This window comes from Lolium rigidum, chromosome 5 (genome assembly GCF_022539505.1).
Source record: "Lolium rigidum isolate FL_2022 chromosome 5, APGP_CSIRO_Lrig_0.1, whole genome shotgun sequence".
In the NCBI taxonomy this organism is placed as follows: Eukaryota; Viridiplantae; Streptophyta; class Magnoliopsida; order Poales; family Poaceae; genus Lolium; species Lolium rigidum.
The window spans coordinates 270,374,315-270,390,588 of NC_061512.1; the positions used below are offsets into that span (position 1 = coordinate 270,374,315).

At 46.5% G+C, this 16,274-nt stretch overlaps 3 protein-coding genes across 3 annotated transcripts; 1 reads left to right on the top strand and 2 right to left on the bottom strand.

Annotated features, from left to right (window-relative positions):
- Window positions 1-1,146: 1,146 nt before the first annotated feature.
- LOC124658086 (exosome complex component csl4-like) lies at window positions 1,147-3,618 on the top strand. The gene is made up of 7 exons (XM_047196525.1): window positions 1,147-1,338; window positions 1,425-1,499; window positions 2,091-2,179; window positions 2,336-2,420; window positions 2,606-2,687; window positions 2,846-2,961; window positions 3,523-3,618. The coding sequence occupies exons 1-6, from the start codon at window positions 1,147-1,149 to the stop codon at window positions 2,932-2,934; spliced, it is 612 nt and encodes a 203-aa protein (XP_047052481.1). The 3' UTR covers window positions 2,935-2,961; window positions 3,523-3,618.
- A 286-nt stretch (window positions 3,619-3,904) lies between these two features.
- LOC124653705 (carboxyl-terminal-processing peptidase 2, chloroplastic-like) lies at window positions 3,905-7,917 on the bottom strand. The gene is made up of 12 exons (XM_047192772.1): window positions 7,590-7,917; window positions 7,296-7,448; window positions 6,338-6,420; window positions 6,040-6,248; window positions 5,797-5,865; window positions 5,570-5,685; window positions 5,388-5,463; window positions 5,272-5,313; window positions 4,827-4,935; window positions 4,569-4,666; window positions 4,394-4,487; window positions 3,905-4,313 (listed from the first exon to the last, which is right to left on the bottom strand). The coding sequence occupies exons 1-12, from the start codon at window positions 7,867-7,869 to the stop codon at window positions 4,185-4,187; spliced, it is 1,458 nt and encodes a 485-aa protein (XP_047048728.1). The 5' UTR covers window positions 7,870-7,917; the 3' UTR covers window positions 3,905-4,184.
- Window positions 7,918-11,058: 3,141 nt separating this feature from the next.
- Window positions 11,059-12,756, bottom strand: LOC124651362 (trans-cinnamate:CoA ligase, peroxisomal-like). The gene has a single exon (XM_047190459.1). It carries the CDS (start codon window positions 12,754-12,756, stop codon window positions 11,059-11,061), a length of 1,698 nt encoding a protein of 565 aa, XP_047046415.1.
- Window positions 12,757-16,274: the final 3,518 nt, after the last annotated feature.

Genomic DNA, 16,274 nt, shown 5'->3' on the forward strand with positions numbered 1-16,274 from the left:
TGGTCCTTAGAACCTAACTCAAACCACTTTTTCTCCACCTCTTTTCTACTTCAGTGGCTCATCCTCTCTCTTCTTTCTCCTCACTCTCTCACACTTTTCCAACTTTTAGCATTGAGGAGGTGAGATCTCCTGCAAGAGACCACTTTAATCTGCATGTGTTAGGTAGAGATGATTAGGACTATCCGAACCTACATGGCAGCTAGAGCAGCTGTCCACGGTGGAGCATTGGCCATGCCCTTAAGACGCCTCAAAGGTAAGAAATGTAGAAAAATAAGAAAATGTATAAGAGTGAAGTAATAATCATGTGAGTGCTTGGGGCCAGATTAGTATATATAGTATGAGCAGGGACGGAGCTGCCTTATGGGCGTTGGGGCTGACCCCAGTGAAAGCTAGGAATTCCTTCATTAATTAGCACTAATGGATATTTAACTATAGAGAATGACCCGGTGAAATGGAAGTGATTTACAGCTGACCCCAGTGAACAATATTTCTAGCTTCGTCCCTGAGTATGAGGCCAGATTACATAGCTCAATGTATCATTGTCAGAGTAGGTGCCTTGGCATCAAGTTCAATTGGTCGACAGTGCAGAACCCGTAGGAAAGTTATTGTGTGATGTGCGTTTAGATTCATGCGCCAGGGCAACGCTGACTCCATCTTTCCGTTGGTTCTTGATTTTTCAATTGTTCTATGTGGTAACGCTGACTCCATATTTCCGTTGATTCTTGATTTTCCACGCCATTACTACATAAGTTTGTTAGGAATCCAGCGAGAAAAATACACACCCCTGAGTCATGTATGTTCCTCTAAAGGCGACGTGGGTCGGCTATCGAATACAGCTCGTCAAATCCCATATGTTGGAAATATAACAAGCCAAGACCCGAAAGCACATCTATTGCCGAGACGGAGGAAAAATACCCAAATTCATGTTCACTAGGAATCTAGGTTTCTTGTTTGTGCATCCATAGTTTCTACATGGAAATGCAGAAATCGTAGAAATAAACCAGAGATTATGCATCAAGAAAACTGGGGCCACTTTCAAAGAACTCATTGGGCCGTTTGGGCTCAAAGCCACTGCCCGTATTTAGCCCACTTAGCCGAGACAGGCAAAACCCTCTCTCCTCGCGTTCCCCCAAACCCAAACTCCCAATGGCAGCCTCGGCGATGGAGCACGACGGCGGCGGCGGCGGCGGCGCAGAGGTGGTCACCCCGGGCGAGCTCCTCGGGGCCTCCTCCTCCCTCGCGGCCGGGCGCGGCGCCTACGCCGACGGCCACTCCGTGCGCGCGTCGGTCACCGGCCGCCGCCGAATCCTGCCCCCCACTCCCGGCTCCTCCGACCAGGTAGGGTTTCTGGGGTTGCTCCTCCCGTTCCTCGCCCTGCTGCTTCTGATGGTGTACTGTATGCGGTTGGTTTGATTTGGTAGCAGAGGTCCACGGTGGAGGTTGTCGGGCACAAGGCGCACGGAGCCGTCCCGCAGCCTGGAAGCGTCGTCATTGCCCGTGTAAGATCTCTTTCTCTCGGAGAACCCTTGATTGGAGCTGCTTTTCATTCACCGAATTCTGTTAGTGCCCGCGTACCCATCAAATGACATCGTGGATTTAGTCGATGTTGTTGCTGTCTGAAATCATGCTTCGTGTTAGTATGGCTGCTGCGCTCACTGCATATGTGGTTTGCAGTCAACTTATTTTTTGTCAACTCTTGGAACACTAGAACTCAACCGCATTCCTGGTGTGAGTGAATAGACGTCCACATAGAAACACACACTTTTCCTTGTTTAGGTTGGCACTTGGTTGGTGATGCATGTGCTTGGATCACATTAGGCTTAAGAATCTCACCTTGTAGTGTTTATAATTATTATAGGGCTCGTTGACCAGTAAAGTCTTATTGACCTGAAATTCTGGTAGTGTTTTGTGAATGCCCATCCCATTGTTCAATTGTTGAGCCTAAGGGATAAAAAAATTCAGATAGCTGCTTGCTCTCGAACAAACATCTGGTACTATTTATGATGTTTCTGCTTGTATCATCTCCTTATTGACACCCGGAGATGACTTTGCCAAATGGGGTGTGTGGCTGAAAGCTGTTACTGTTGCAGGTGACAAAGGTTATGGCTAGGATGGCTTCTGCAGATATTATGTGTGTTGACTCAAAGGCTGTCAAGGAAAAGTTCACTGGCATGATAAGGTATCAGCCATATTTCATAATTTTTCGTTGCTGTTATGCTGCCATTTGGCTGCCATTGTCAACCTGTGTTTAGAGTCAGATGCTTTTATTACATCACTTTCGTTGTGAATCGAGTATTACAGGAAAATTGCTAATGCCATGCTTTTCTGTTTGTAGGCAGCAAGATGTTCGTGCAACTGAGATTGATAAGGTGGATATGTACCAGTCATATCGACCCGGTGACATTGTCAGAGCTCTGGTTGTATCCTTCAAGGGAATATCATGTCCCTATTTGATTTCTCCAGCTCACATGCAGCTGCATGTTTCAAGTTACTTTATTTCCAGACATTGTTCATTTTATTACTTAGCAATGAATTTCTATTTTTCTAGTCTTGCCAGAATACTATATATATTTTACCAGATTGCAAACCTTAAATCACGCTGAAGCTCTCTCTTGGTGATGCAAGGGCCTACTACCTTTCAACTGCCAAGAATGAACTTGGAGTTGTTTCTGCCCAAAGTATAGCTGGTAAGCTTTATCTTGCTACTCAAATTACTCAGCATTAATTCAATGATGCAAGGATGCATCGTGCTATAAAGTGTGGAAATAGTTACGATTGCTATGCATAATGTGATCAAGCAGACTTTTACATTTGTACTAATGCTGCTACCCTTGTTTTGCTCTAGGTGGTACTCTGGTACCAACAAGTTGGACTGAGATGCAGTGTGAGTTGACTGGCCAAATTGAGCAAAGAAAAGTTGCAAAAGTGGAATAGATCCTGTTACTTTGCCCTGATAGGAAGGTAAACTGGTTGGTTACAGAATTGTTTCTCATTTGGCCAAAGCCTCAGACTTCTCCTGTTATGTACTCCCTCTGTTCCCTGATATAAGATGTTTTGCCAAGCTAATTTAGCTTGCCAAAACGTCTTATATGAGGGAACAGAGGAAGTACTTAATTATATACCATTATGGTCTTAGAGGAAGCTACTACCCTGTAATGTCTTGAAATCCTGTCGTGTATACTGTTAGCCTAGTCCCTAGTACAGAGTATATAACTTATGGTGTAATGTGCACTCTGTTATGCACACTGATAAAGCCATTGATTACTGTCCTACCTCACTATTGATCAGCTGTCCAAAGTTCTCAATGTTTAGTGATCCAGTACATGTTTGATGAAGCCATTGATTACTGTCCTACCTCAGTATTGATCAACTGTTACATGTTTGATTGGTTCCCTCCTCTATGCACTGTATCATGCTTCCAAATGTTCATCACATGCATACCTCCATTTGTTTCCCCTGCCTGTAAAGTAACTATAAGTTTGTCGGTATTCTCACAAAATTGTCCTTATTCTTTCTTCGCAGGTTATGATGGTGTACGATATGTCTGATCAACGACACTGGGTCCTTGGGATGTGATCATTGCTGCTAGATTTAGCTCATTAAACTTACTATTGTGGCCAAATCTCGTGTAGGCTTTTGAATCTAAACTTTCATGTGTATCGTGTAACACAGTTATGTTTCTGGAATGTAATTTAGGTCTTGATACAAGACTGACGTTCCAGTGTGCTGAGGCTTGGAAAAAGTTAATTTTTTTTTGTTTGCATAAGAAACGTTAAATTCTCTCCCTTTTTAAATAGTCTAAGGCAATAGATTGAATTTGGAAAATATCTCATTGGATTTTTCTTGCAAACGCTACAGGTACTGGTATATACGATTTTACAAATAAGTGAAACGGAATTGACTTTGTACAGTTGTTAACAGTTTTCTCCTTAGAGACAAACCATTAGTTTACAACAAAAAGAATTGGGTCAGCAACGCACCCCACATTAGAGAAACTCCTATATGAACAAAAACGCACCCAACTACCAGAAGCCCAAAATGTGGAGAGCAAAGCTGCTCATTTCAATGTGATCAGGTATGATCTCGCGAACAGCCGTGCAGCGCGTTAAGGTTGCAAGGAGAAGCAGGGTCCCATCTTCGTCAGTTGGGAACGACACACAGCCGCTCATTGCAATATGATCAGGTCATGATCTCGCGAACAGCCGTGCGGCGTTAAGGTTGCAAGGAGAAGTAGTGTCCTTGAGGCAGCTGCAGAAGCCATCTTCGTCGGTTGGGAACGACGCAGGCAATGGGCGGTCAGGAATCACACCAACCTTGTACCAACAAACAAGAGCTTCAGGTTGAGGACATCAGTCTCTGATATGTACTGTGACAGTTCAATGCAATTGCATACCTTATCAATGTCCGTATGAGCAGGGGTTTCATAGCGTGCCACTGTCACGGCTAACCCTGAGCCATCAGAAAGCGCAAACACTGACTGGATCTTTCTGGAAGTTTGCAGGTAAGTGGTGTGAGAAACTAAGCACGCAAAATCAGAACTAACAACATGATGGGATGCCACTGAGTACCCTTTTCCATATGTTGGTTCCCCATAGACGACTGCCCTCTTGTTGTCTTTCAGTGCTCCAGCAAGGATTTCGCTTGCGCTTGCGGTTCCTTTGTTTACCTGGTAACGAGCTGAGACTTGAGAGAAGTGGCTACTTGTGATGTACAGCGTTATATTCATTATTGATCAGAAAATACATAATGCCAATATGAGAAAGAAGAGACTGATATCAGATGGATCAATTTCTCATTGTGTTCTTGTAAGCAAAGATAGTTCATACCAGGACAACTAGAGGTTCTGATGCAGCAATCGTGGTAGCTCCATCTGCTTCATAAATGTCACGGACACCACGGCTATCACATATATATACAATGACACCCTTGTCCATCCTAACAAAGCAAGAGTAATGCGAAACTTCACTCAAATTAACAGACAATTTAGTATGAATAAACAGAATTAAGTAAGAAAGTAGTTTGAAATTCAGAATTGCTACATACTGTGAGAACATAAAGAACGACAAACAAAGTCCCAGTTTTCATGAGTCCGACAGGCATAACTCACTCAAGGTGTACAACTAGAATCCACCAAAGAAATGTACCATACTTCATCAATCAGTAGTTTAGTTTTCATATTCCAGTTTATAATACAATTAAAAAACTACTCTAGTAGATCACCAAGAGACATAGACAAAAACCCACGTATTGAAATATGGTGAAACTGCTTACCAAATCTTCGCTATTTCAATCCCTTCAGGAAAAAGACCACCGCTGGATCAAACACAAAATGTGAATTTTTCAATAGAATTAGGTGAAAAGGCACTCCAAATTCAGCAGGTAAGAACCTGTTATTCCGCAGATCCAACACAAAGGCCTTTACATTGTTGTCCCTTAATTTCTTAATAGCTTCCTTAACAGATCCTGGAATAGGACAAAATAAGTGGTATGGTCAGCAAAGCTTGACATCTGAAAAACGATACAATGATTGAGACAGAAATTATAATATTCAGCCAGAACCAGCTCAAACCTGCAGCATTTTGGTTAAACGTTGTTAGTTTGATGTAACCGATCTTTGAACTGTCCTCTGAACCTGGAATCTCACACATCCTTGACCTTACTGGGTTTAAAGTATATCTTTCTCTTCTGGCATATATCAAAAAAGATAAGTGAGTAATAAACACTCTTTAGCCTTAAGTAAGCAAATTGAATCTTTTCTCTGAAGGAACTACAAAAGGATGGTGGACATGAATTTACTTCAAAACAACATGTCTAGTATCAGCTCCACTGCGAATAGTCAAATTTATCGAGCTTCCTTCAGGACCCCTAGCAAGAAATCAAAGCAAGATTATCAGCCTTAACATATTAGAACACAACACTGAAGTAGAGACTGGAGTGGAAAATGTCAAAAAAAAAAACCCAGCAAAGATATGCAACTCTGAACCACAATAGAGGAATATCATTTCACTAATACTGTTATTTATGATAGCCAGGTCTTACTGTAAGCGATCTGCTGCGTCATATATGTCCATGTCTTGCGCGCTTCTGTCGTCAATCGCCAAAATAACGTCTCCAGAGACGATGCCAGCCTTTTCGGCAGGACCCCCTGGGGCTGCTGACATCACAGAGAGTCCTGCAGGTGATCCATTGAGCGCAAGTGGGTAGCCAATGGATAAACCTACACCCGTGAGGGCACCTTGCGTGCCAGACTTACTTCAGAGAAGGTAATGGCATGCATCAGAATGCAGTTTATAATATGCCAAGTGAGCAGTAACCGAAGTTTGTGCGAGCACCATACCCGCAAACTCTTGAACTTCTCGGGTTCCAAGAAACGAGTGAACGGATCGTCCAAGGTTGAGAGCATTTTCTTTATTGCTGCATCTGAAATACAACACGTGGAAAGCAAATTCAGTATCATAGTGCAAAAAAATATAAAAAGAACAAGTGGTTTGTTTATTATGGTTCTAACTTAATTTCAGCATCAACCAAAGGAGCTGTCATACAGTAACTGTATTTTATCCAATTATCGTGTGGTTCTACTTTTTAGAATATAATAAAGACACAAATGACTTGCAGAAGTTATTTTGCTAAGATTAGTTTTTTTTTCAAACGATCCCTACGGATCGAATTTCATTACCCAAGGTTAACGAAACACAGGAGTAACATGCCGACGACAGCCAGTTCAAAGGAAAAAGCAGAAAAGGACTAAGCTATTACATTGGCGCCTACTACTAGCGAAACAAACATAGGAGTTCTTAGTTTTTAACGGCCGAAGCCCACAGCAAAAGCACAAAGTGTCAAAGCCTGTCGAACAGCAAATGGAGAAATTTCGCTAAGATTAGTGATAGCAAGCAGAATTGTACATCAGCACAAACAATTGGAGATTCTAATAAATAGGAGAAATGATTAGGGTGCAAGGTTGAAAGCATTTTTTGAGCAGCAAGAAAATCTGATCACATAGTGCAAGAACCATAAAAAACACGGAATTTCCCTTTTTTTATACCAAACTGTGGTCTACTTAACTTGTGTACTATGGTTCTAAACTGACTTCAGATCAACCAAAGGTGGTACCGTGTAATAACTGTATTTGATCTGATTATCGAATGTGGTTTTCTAGAATATAAAGTGACAACTGACAAGTGATGCCTTGCAGAAGTTATTTTGTAGGGAGATAGGCTGAAGTATTGGTAGCGATCATAATTGTATACAGGAGTAATTCAAAAGTCTAAAGTGCAAGGGATCAATTAGAATCATACATGTCTCCTCCCGGGAATTCATCGGCTCTTCACGGAGAGCGCGCTCACGGTACCTAAACCAGCTCTGCCCATTGAAGGACTTGTCATAGTAGGCACGGTCGACCGCCCGCCACGCCTCGAGGAAAATCAAGTTCTCCTCCGTGAGCGCAGACGCTTGAACCATGCAATCCATTTAACAGAAAATTCAGAACAGAGCGTGACGGAGAAAAAAATCAAAAATCTGAACCGAAATTTTGTTTCCAAGCTGTTGATTGATTGATTGAACTTTATCGAAAAAAGCTGTTGACTGGTTACATGGAGGCGGGGCTCTGTAGTAGGCGGGCGCGGAGAGGGACATGGCGAGTACCACCCCGACGATCGCGCGGCGGCCGAGCCCTGCGGGGGAGGCGTCCACCTCCGCCGGGCTCGCTCGCGCCACCGTGCGTAGCCGGACCCGGTCGATCTGTCTGAACCGGAGCTCGAATTCGCCCCCCGCCCGACCATGCAGTTGTCGCAGAAGCACGAGGGAGGAAACATGCGGAGGGAAGGCCGGGCTTGACGGGGCCGCCGGGGGGCGGCGCATCGGGAGCAGCATGGAGCAGCGGCGGCCGTGTGGCGGGAGGAGGAGCGCGCGGGAGCGAGAAGAGGTGAGCAGAGCGAGTGTGTGGCGGAGGAGACAAGGTAGGCTCTAATTTGAGCTGTTTTTTTTTTGAGGGGATGAGCTGGTTCTTTTCTGTGGCCCAAAATGTTTGTAAAATAAGTGGGCCTTGGATAAGGTTGAGCCTTTCTGTCTATAAGCCCATGTATATAAAGCCCTATTTGCATTGTAGAAATCCCTTGGTTTTTTTTCATGGGTTGTCCTTGGTGCTACACAAAGTCCTATTAAACATCGACTCAAATCTTGTGATTCTAGCAAAATAATGTTGGAGGCAAATTGGGGAACCTAGGTCATTACGTGCTAGGGTGTCAAGGGCCGAGTATTTGTCAACTAGAAGGGGAGTTCTCATACTCGACAAAAGTATCTGGCTGGCATCCAAACCTTCCGAAGAGGGCACATATGGAGAGTGGGAGACGGTTCACAGAAATATGTATGGGACGACCCATGGACTTCTAGCAGCCCACCTAAACAGGAGAAGTGCGACGAGAAAGAGAAATATGGCACACACACACACACCAAAATTTATGAACTTACGGGTGTGAAGAATGAGTGTTGGGATGAAGAGCTTCTTAGGGGAATATTTTTTGCCCGGTTGATGCTCAACGTATACTGAACGTCCCCATGGCAAGAGGTATGATGGAAGATTTTATTGCATGGCATATCACGAAGGCTAGAATTTTCTTGGCGCGTCCGTGTTACTATGCGCATTGGGACCATCAACATGGCAATAAACTTCGACAAACAAGTGCGGTTGGTACCTCGTCAACTCTACCATTGTGGAAAAGAATCTAGATCTTGATGTACTTGCGAAGATAAAAATCCACTGTTCGGTGGGTGCGACGTGAAGCTTCATTATCTGGTGACATTATGGGACATGTCCGTTTTCAATTTTCATGGCGGAGACAATGGCTGGGAGTGTCACAGCGACTACAGTCTGAGGCCTAGTAATGGCGGACCGAGTCTTCGAGCGATGATGACTTCGCTTGGTGATTTCCGTCTTGTGGCAATGGTAGCAGCAAGTGGGGGCGATAACACTGGAGGATTACAAAGTCTTATCTTTTAGGGTGAAAACCTAAGGTGTGATCTTAATTGGTTGTGCCTGGCAATGGCCTTGTCGAAGACATTGTTTTGAGATTGCAAACTTTCTCCAGTGTGACAACCTCAGATCTATGATCAGGCGACGATGGAGGTTGTGCACTTTTTACTTCATGGAGACGTCACTTTTGGTGAATTTAGACTGCATGTGTTGTCTTGGCGGTGGTTTGTCTTTGCAAAATGGTCCGCTCACGGGCAAAAACATAAAACAAAGTAAACAAAAATAAAAGGTCCATGGACTCAAGCAAAATGGTCCGCTCACGGGCAAAAACATCTTATCGTACATGTGAATTAACAGAAAAGCAATCAAAGCATGTGATCTAAATTAGCTTGCCAAAACGTCTTATCCAAAAAGGAGGGAATATAATAGAGGTCTTCTCTTTCGCGGGGTCCTAGAATATAATTTATAGACATGCAAATAATAGAATTTATATTATATCCATAAAGTATTAGTTGGAATCGTCCTTTCCTGGTAGCTTGGTTTTATCCATGAGCTAATGATTAAGGTGGATATACAAAACGTATTTTGCCATAGTAACACATATTTGAATACTCCTGACAAATGTACCCGAGGAGCTAGATGAAGTGTCCAAAACACTCAACAACTTATATGTCGGAGTGTTGTAGTCGGTATATGACGCTCGGCGCACGTTCCATCGGCACCTAAGCAGATATGCCACATGATACCTAGGCCCCGAAAATCGAAAGGACACGCCATATATACGTGTGCATGATTGATCTGCAACTACTACCATGTGGGCCCTCCGATTGTTCTTAACGGGTGTGGCTTTTTTTTTTTTGAACAAGAACGGGTGTGGCTAGAGTGTATGCATGATCGGTGCTCCCTCCGTGGATCTTGTATTTCAGAATTTCTCCTGACTCATTGATACCTATATAAGTTTTTCCTCCGTTACATATTAGCTACTGCATATAGATGTATATATACACAAAAATTATGTTTAGATATGTCTAAATCAGCAACAACTAATATGAAACAGAGAGCAAGTAAACTTTCTAGGAAAATGGCTGAGGCCACGCTTCTTTTTTGCGAATTCTTAGAGCTTTATAGATTTGATAGGGGTATAGTCACTCCGAATAGTATCAGCAAGAAAACCTAGGTTATATTAATCCATAAGTTAACAACTATGTTTGCTTCACGCCCAACAAAAATAATGCTAAAGCTAGAAAAAACTCTACCAATCTTCCTAACCTCCTGAAAAATAGCCGTAATTTCTCCTAACAAATTGCCGTAATTTCCAAGCGATTATGATGACCTCCATTACAAAGGTTCATAGCCAGTTGAAAATCGCTCTGTATAATCACTTGGTTGTAGCCTCTCTCCACCGCAAGTATAGCTCCCTCCCAGATGGCCGACGCTTCCGTGGTCACGGCATTCGCTGGGAAGCCACGTTTTTCAATCAGATGTAAATAGACTCTATGTTCAATCAAACGTACTTCTTAGGTTACTAAAAAAAATGTTTAACTTTTTCTTCTACATACGGATATATCTATAACTAAAAAGTGATATATACCTCCGTATCTAGATAAAGTTGTGCAGTTTCTTTAGAGACGAATGATGTGTATATAACATGTCATAAAAAAGAGTATAAACATGCCAAGTAGCTATACATCCATTTCATGTACTCCTTTCGTTCCAAAATAATTTGCTCAACTTTAGAGAGAGTTGAGCAACACAAAATTGAGCAATTTATTTTGAAACAGATAGAAGTAGTACTACAAGTAGTGAACAAATAGCCACTAAATGATACTCTTAATTGAGAACAGATAGTTAACCGACTGAGAGTACTGGACTTAACGGCTTGCTCGATGATTTCAAAGGAGATGGATGTCCATACACAACTTAATTATAATTACAGAAAGATGTATTTAGTACTACAAACTGGACCACACATGACACTATCCAAAAGCTTAACTAAGCAGAAGATAATGTCACGCATGGTTATTATTTCCTTGCTGAATTACACACACTTTTGAGTTTTGACGGAAAGCTTGTATTTTTCCAGTCCAAAGTCAAAGCTTGGACAGTGCAGCCATGGTAGTGGGACGGAACGGGTCGGGCCTCTTCTTGTCCGCAGCCCTCGGCCTGAGCCCACGGGCCATCCCGCGCAGCGCGAGCTTCTGCACCTTCCCCGTGGCGTTCTTGGGCAGCTCCTCGACGAACACCACCTTCCTCGGCACCATGAAGTGCGCCATCTTGCTCCGGCAGAAGGCCACCAGCTCCTCCTCACTGACCTCGCCGGCGCCGGAGTCGAACTCCTTCTTGAGCGCCACGAACGCGCACGGCGTCTCGCCCCAGTGCGGGTGCGGCATGGCGACCACCGCCGCCTCCTGCACCGCCGGGTGGCCGTACAGCGCTGACTCCACGTCCAAGCTGCTGATGTTCTCGCCGCCGGAGATGATCACGTCCTTGGAGCGGTCCTTGATCTCCACGTACCCGTCCGGGTGCACCACGCCCACGTCGCCGGTCAGGAACCAGCCGCCCTTGAACGCCTGCTCGTTCGCCTTCGGGTTATTGAGGTACCCCTTCATGACACTGCTCCCGCGCAGCACGATCTCGCCGAGTGTGACGCCGTCGCGGGGCACGCTCGCCATAGTCTTGAGGTCCTTCACGTCGGCGCCGGCGAGGGAGAGCGCGCTCACGCCCTGCCGCGCCTTGAGCGCCGCGCGATCCGGCGCCGGCAGCACGTCCCACCGCTCCCGCCACTCGCACACCATAGCCGGTCCCGTGGCCTCCGTCATGCCGTAGGCATGCGTGACGTGGAACCCCAGCCGCTCCACGCGCTCGAGCAGCGCGGCGGGCGGCGGCGCGCCACCGGTGAGCACCTCCACAGCGCGGCTCAGCGGCTCGCGGTGGGCGTCCAGGAGGACGTTAAAGAGCACGGGCGCGGCGCACATGTGTGTGACGCCGTGGTCGGCGATGGCGGAGTACATGGCGTCGGCCGTGGGCGCGCGGACGCAGACGTTGGCGCCGCCGCGAGCCGCCACGCCCCACGTGAATGTCCAGCCGTTGCAGTGGAACATGGGGAGCGACCAGAGGTAGACCGGCTCGTGTCCCACCCCCCACTGGAGGAGCAGCCCCACGGTGCTCAGGTAGGTCCCGCGGTGGCTGTACACGACGCCCTTGGGCGCCGACGTCGTGCCGGAGGTGTAGTTGAGCGCGACGGCGTCCCACTCGTCCAGCACGTCGCGCGGCGGGTGCCTTGCGGGGTCACCGCGCGCCACTAGCTTCTCGTACTCCAGCTCCCCCACCCGCACCCCCGTCGGCGCCTCGATGTCGTCGATCACCACCAGCAGCGGCAGGGACGCCGCCGTGATGCTCTTGAGGGCCTCCTTGGCCACGCGCGTGTACTGGTAGTCGACGAAGAGGAGCTTAGGGGCGGCGTGCTTCAGGATGGCGGCGACGCCGGCGGCGTCGAGGCGGGTGTTGATGGCGTTGATGACCGCGCCAGCCATGGGCACCGCGAAGTGCATCTCGTAGAGCGCCGGCGAGTTGGGCGCGAGCACGGAGACGACGTCGTTCCGGCTGACGGAGAGCGCCTGGAGCGCGGCAGAGAGGCGGAGGCAGCGGCCGTGCGTCTGGCGCCAGGTGAAGACGGTGCGGCCGCAGACGAGCGAGGTGCGGTCGGCGTAGACGGCGGCGGCGCGCGGCAGGAAGGTGATGGGGCTGAGGGGCACGTAGTTGGCGTCGCGCTTCGGAAGGCTGTCCATGGCCGTTAATTCGACTATTGTACGTGTTGCTGTGCGATGGAGGGGCTGCTTATTTATACTCGGCGAATCACTCAAAGAGGATCTCCGCTAGCACGTCTTATAGCGATCTCAATAGCTATTTGGACGTTTGGTGCGAATTTTGGGCCATACCGACACGTCTAATAGGTAGCTGGTCAGTTTTGGAGACCAATACAATCGCCGACAATCCTGTGCCGGTTCCTTCATGTGGGGGCGTCCTGGCAGCAAGAGTAGCCGCATGTCGCGATAAAATGCCCGCGTGGAGAAGGTCGGTCGTCGTCTTCAATAGGCACGACGGTTCCCGAGGCGATGATGCAACGGTGAAGGAACGGGACGCTATCCGCCAGTTCCACGCAGCGACGACATAGCGCACCTCCGCCCGCTATAAACCGTCCGTCACTCCCCGTGTCCGCCCATTCCACTGCTCCCCTCCTCCATCAAACCCTAGCCGCTGGTGCCATCTCCTCTCCACCGCCATGGCGCACAATCACGAGGCCAGCGGTTGCAGCAGTAACATCGGTGAAGAAAGGTCGCACAGCCTCAACCTCGACGAGACGGAGGTGTTTTACCGAGCCCACCTACTTGTGCCGCAGAAGTACTGCCTCCCGCACAGGTGGCATTTGTCGAATGTCCACGTCCTAGCACACTACGCATACCGTTTCATCCAACGTCTCCCCCGAACAGTACCACACGGGAAAAGGATACTCTCATGTCCTTCTCCAATGGCGCCGCCACAAGAGCCGTTGTGCGCTCGGCCACCGGTACCTGTCCCGGGGTGCCCACCCCGCCTGCCACCCTCGGGGCAGGCCCTGTCACCAGCCCCACACGATCGAACAGACACATCCACTCGTCTTTCTCTCTTTCTCTTTGTATTTTTTAATGGCTTTTGGCGGACACAAGTAAAAGGTAAGGTTGGTAGAGATTAAAGATAAAAGAGAGGGAGCAGATTATCGTCCTAAAATGAAGACCGGCAAGGAAAATGAGATGAATTCTTGATTAATTAATAAATTGAGGCAAGTCTTTTGTCTCTCTTTTGCAAAAAAAAGAAGGTCCATACGTCATTTGGCTTCCTTCAGGTGGTGGTGGGTCAGAGAAATAGACTAGTTCAATTGTCCCACTAAAGACATAAATTTTTTGTATCTAAATCTAATCAACCCGGACAAGTGTAGCACTTGAAATATTGAGATTTCCGTGGCTTAGCTAGCGAAGGAACGCGTTTCCAACTGTTCGCCGGCCTGTGCCAAACGTACGTTCGTGTAAGCTGCCAAATGTTGGTACGTATACCTCTGTTCTAAAATATAAGCTCTTCAGATTTTTTTTAAAAAAGCTTTTATTTGGGAACATAGACAGTAACATTCAAGATAAATGCACGTAGCGGGCGCCTCATCCAGGCTACATTGATACTCCAGAAAACAATGTCGCTGAACTTATCTAGATAAATTTCTGACATTCTTTTTCGGATGAATTGTGCTGGAGGAACTATCGAAATGAAAATTTGGTGTGATTATCGACCAAACATGCATCATTACTGAAAACAACATCTTTGCTACGTACATTCCGCTTTGCCGACTGCAACTCACTAGTAGAAAAAGGGGATTTAGTCCCGGTTCGAACCGGGACTAATGCGACCCATTAGTCTCGGTACCTATTTAAACCGAGTTTAAAGCTTTCAGGGATTTTAGATGAAAGCCCTATTTTTTACTAGTAACTTCACGGGTACACAGCCCCTTTCGGCTTTGCCGAGTGTTTCCAGGGTGTTGCACTCGGTGAAAGGAAGAGCAACGTGGCAGCTCCTGGACGCACCTGACTCTCCCGTGAGCAACCAGGAAACACTTGGCGAAGAACATGCACCATTAGCTCTAGAAGGAAACGGAGTTCTCTTTTCTTTGCCGAGTACCTGCATGAAACACACGGCTAAGTGCCCGAGTACGCATGAAATGGCACACAACGAAGATTTTGTGCCGAGGGATTATTTTGCTGCGTTGGCTTTGACGATTGTTATACACGGTGAAGTCTTCGCCGAGTATTTTTCGCAGTTCGCCATGTATTTTTGGTACTATACTGCTTCGTGTAGTGCATGAAGGATGAAAAAAGGAGGATGCAGTATTGTACTATTATATGACTTTGGGCATCTCGCATGTGTTGCTTCCCGATCGCGAGCATGCATGTGTTTGGTATGACAAATTGCAAGCACATTGGTACAACGTGCCGATAATATATATGCCCTTATATAGCAGACTAAAATAAATGGCTTATATTGTGAAATAAAGGTATAGTAAAAAAGAACTCGTCTGACCAGAATATTGTCTGCATGCATGTTCGTTGCTGCAGATCTGATGCATCTTTTAAACATGGCACGAGTGTTCAAGTAATGCAAATCCACCGGTCATGCAGGCAGGGCCCGAAGCCAGCACATAAGAATTGGGTTCGGCTGAACCCAATAAAATTACGTTAAACCCTTTGTATTTGCCATTAACTTGCTCCAAAATTCTAGTTTGAACCCATTTATAATACTACCTCCGACCATAAATGAATTTTTATGTTGAAGATTTGTCTAAATTTGAATTTATTTGTATACTAAAGAGTTTAACTAGATACATCTAAATTTATACAAACTTTCGACATCTTTTTTATGGACAAAGATAGTACTATGCAGTGTGGTGAACCAACAGTGTGAGATTTTCAAGCTTCGCCAGGGCGCGAACCCGTTCGGTGTTCATGCAATCCACCCGATTCCACTTTCTCACAGAGGCTTCAAGCTATAGAACAGTGGCGGTCGCCGGCCGTACGTACGTTGCTCGCCGCCCACCCTTCCGCCGCCGGCGTTGGCCAAACAATCAATGATGACTTGATGAGTGAGCCAACAAGAGATGGCCGGACAATTTGTCTCACTAAACCCGATCGATGCCTCACTACTCAGTGTAAAATAGGGGTTTTACACTTAGTAGATGCACCTAAGCTAGCTAGGAGGACAGTTGTTTTCCTTTCCTAGCTGAGACGGGAGCCCTCTGACCTAACCGCCGCCTCCTCCTCTTCTGCCCCCCTCCTGGGTGGCGGCGGAGGATCCGCCCGGCCCACCTGGCCCGCACCGAGCAGCCGCCCCCGGACCGCTGTACCTCAGCCGCCGCTGCTGTCAGCCTTGGCCCCGGCCCCGCCGTAATCTCAGTGAAAGATGGTTGCACTAGCTAATTTAACGTTTTTTCTTATGTGTAAACTATTTTAGTTCTTAGTGTGGGTTAGGTGCAGAGTATTAATTTAAAGCCTCTTAGCTCTAGAAAAGATTACTACACAAGTCAATTGAACTAAAAATCTGAACAAATGAAAAAGTGAATTATGTATATTTATGTTCAATATAGATTTCATTCTTACAAGTAGCATGATTCAAAAATGCGGGAGGCGATCAGTTGACCTTATCTTTCAGTGAGCCAGCTCGCAGCACGGCCACTATAAATAAGCAGCTCCCTCCATCACACAGCAACACAATAGTCGAATTAACGGCC

Bases quoted from the DNA above. Each gene is read 5' to 3' on its own strand.
- LOC124651362 (XM_047190459.1), bottom strand. From the start codon at position 12,756: ATGGACAGCCTTCCGAAGCGCGACGCCAACTACGTGCCCCTCAGCCCC.
- LOC124653705 (XM_047192772.1), bottom strand. From the start codon at position 7,869: ATGCTGCTCCCGATGCGCCGCCCCCCGGCGGCCCCGTCAAGCCCGGCC. The intron at 5,866-6,039 runs GTAAGACCTGGC...ATTTCTTGCTAG, and splicing joins GACGCAGCAGATCGCTTACA to GGGTCCTGAAGGAAGCTCGA. The intron at 4,936-5,271 runs GTAAGCAGTTTC...TTGCTTTGTTAG, and splicing joins ATTGAAATAGCGAAGATTTG to GATGGACAAGGGTGTCATTG.
- LOC124658086 (XM_047196525.1), top strand. From the start codon at position 1,147: ATGGCAGCCTCGGCGATGGAGCACGACGGCGGCGGCGGCGGCGGCGCA. The intron at 1,500-2,090 runs GTAAGATCTCTT...TTACTGTTGCAG, and splicing joins GAAGCGTCGTCATTGCCCGT to GTGACAAAGGTTATGGCTAG. The intron at 2,180-2,335 runs GTATCAGCCATA...TTCTGTTTGTAG, and splicing joins AAGTTCACTGGCATGATAAG to GCAGCAAGATGTTCGTGCAA.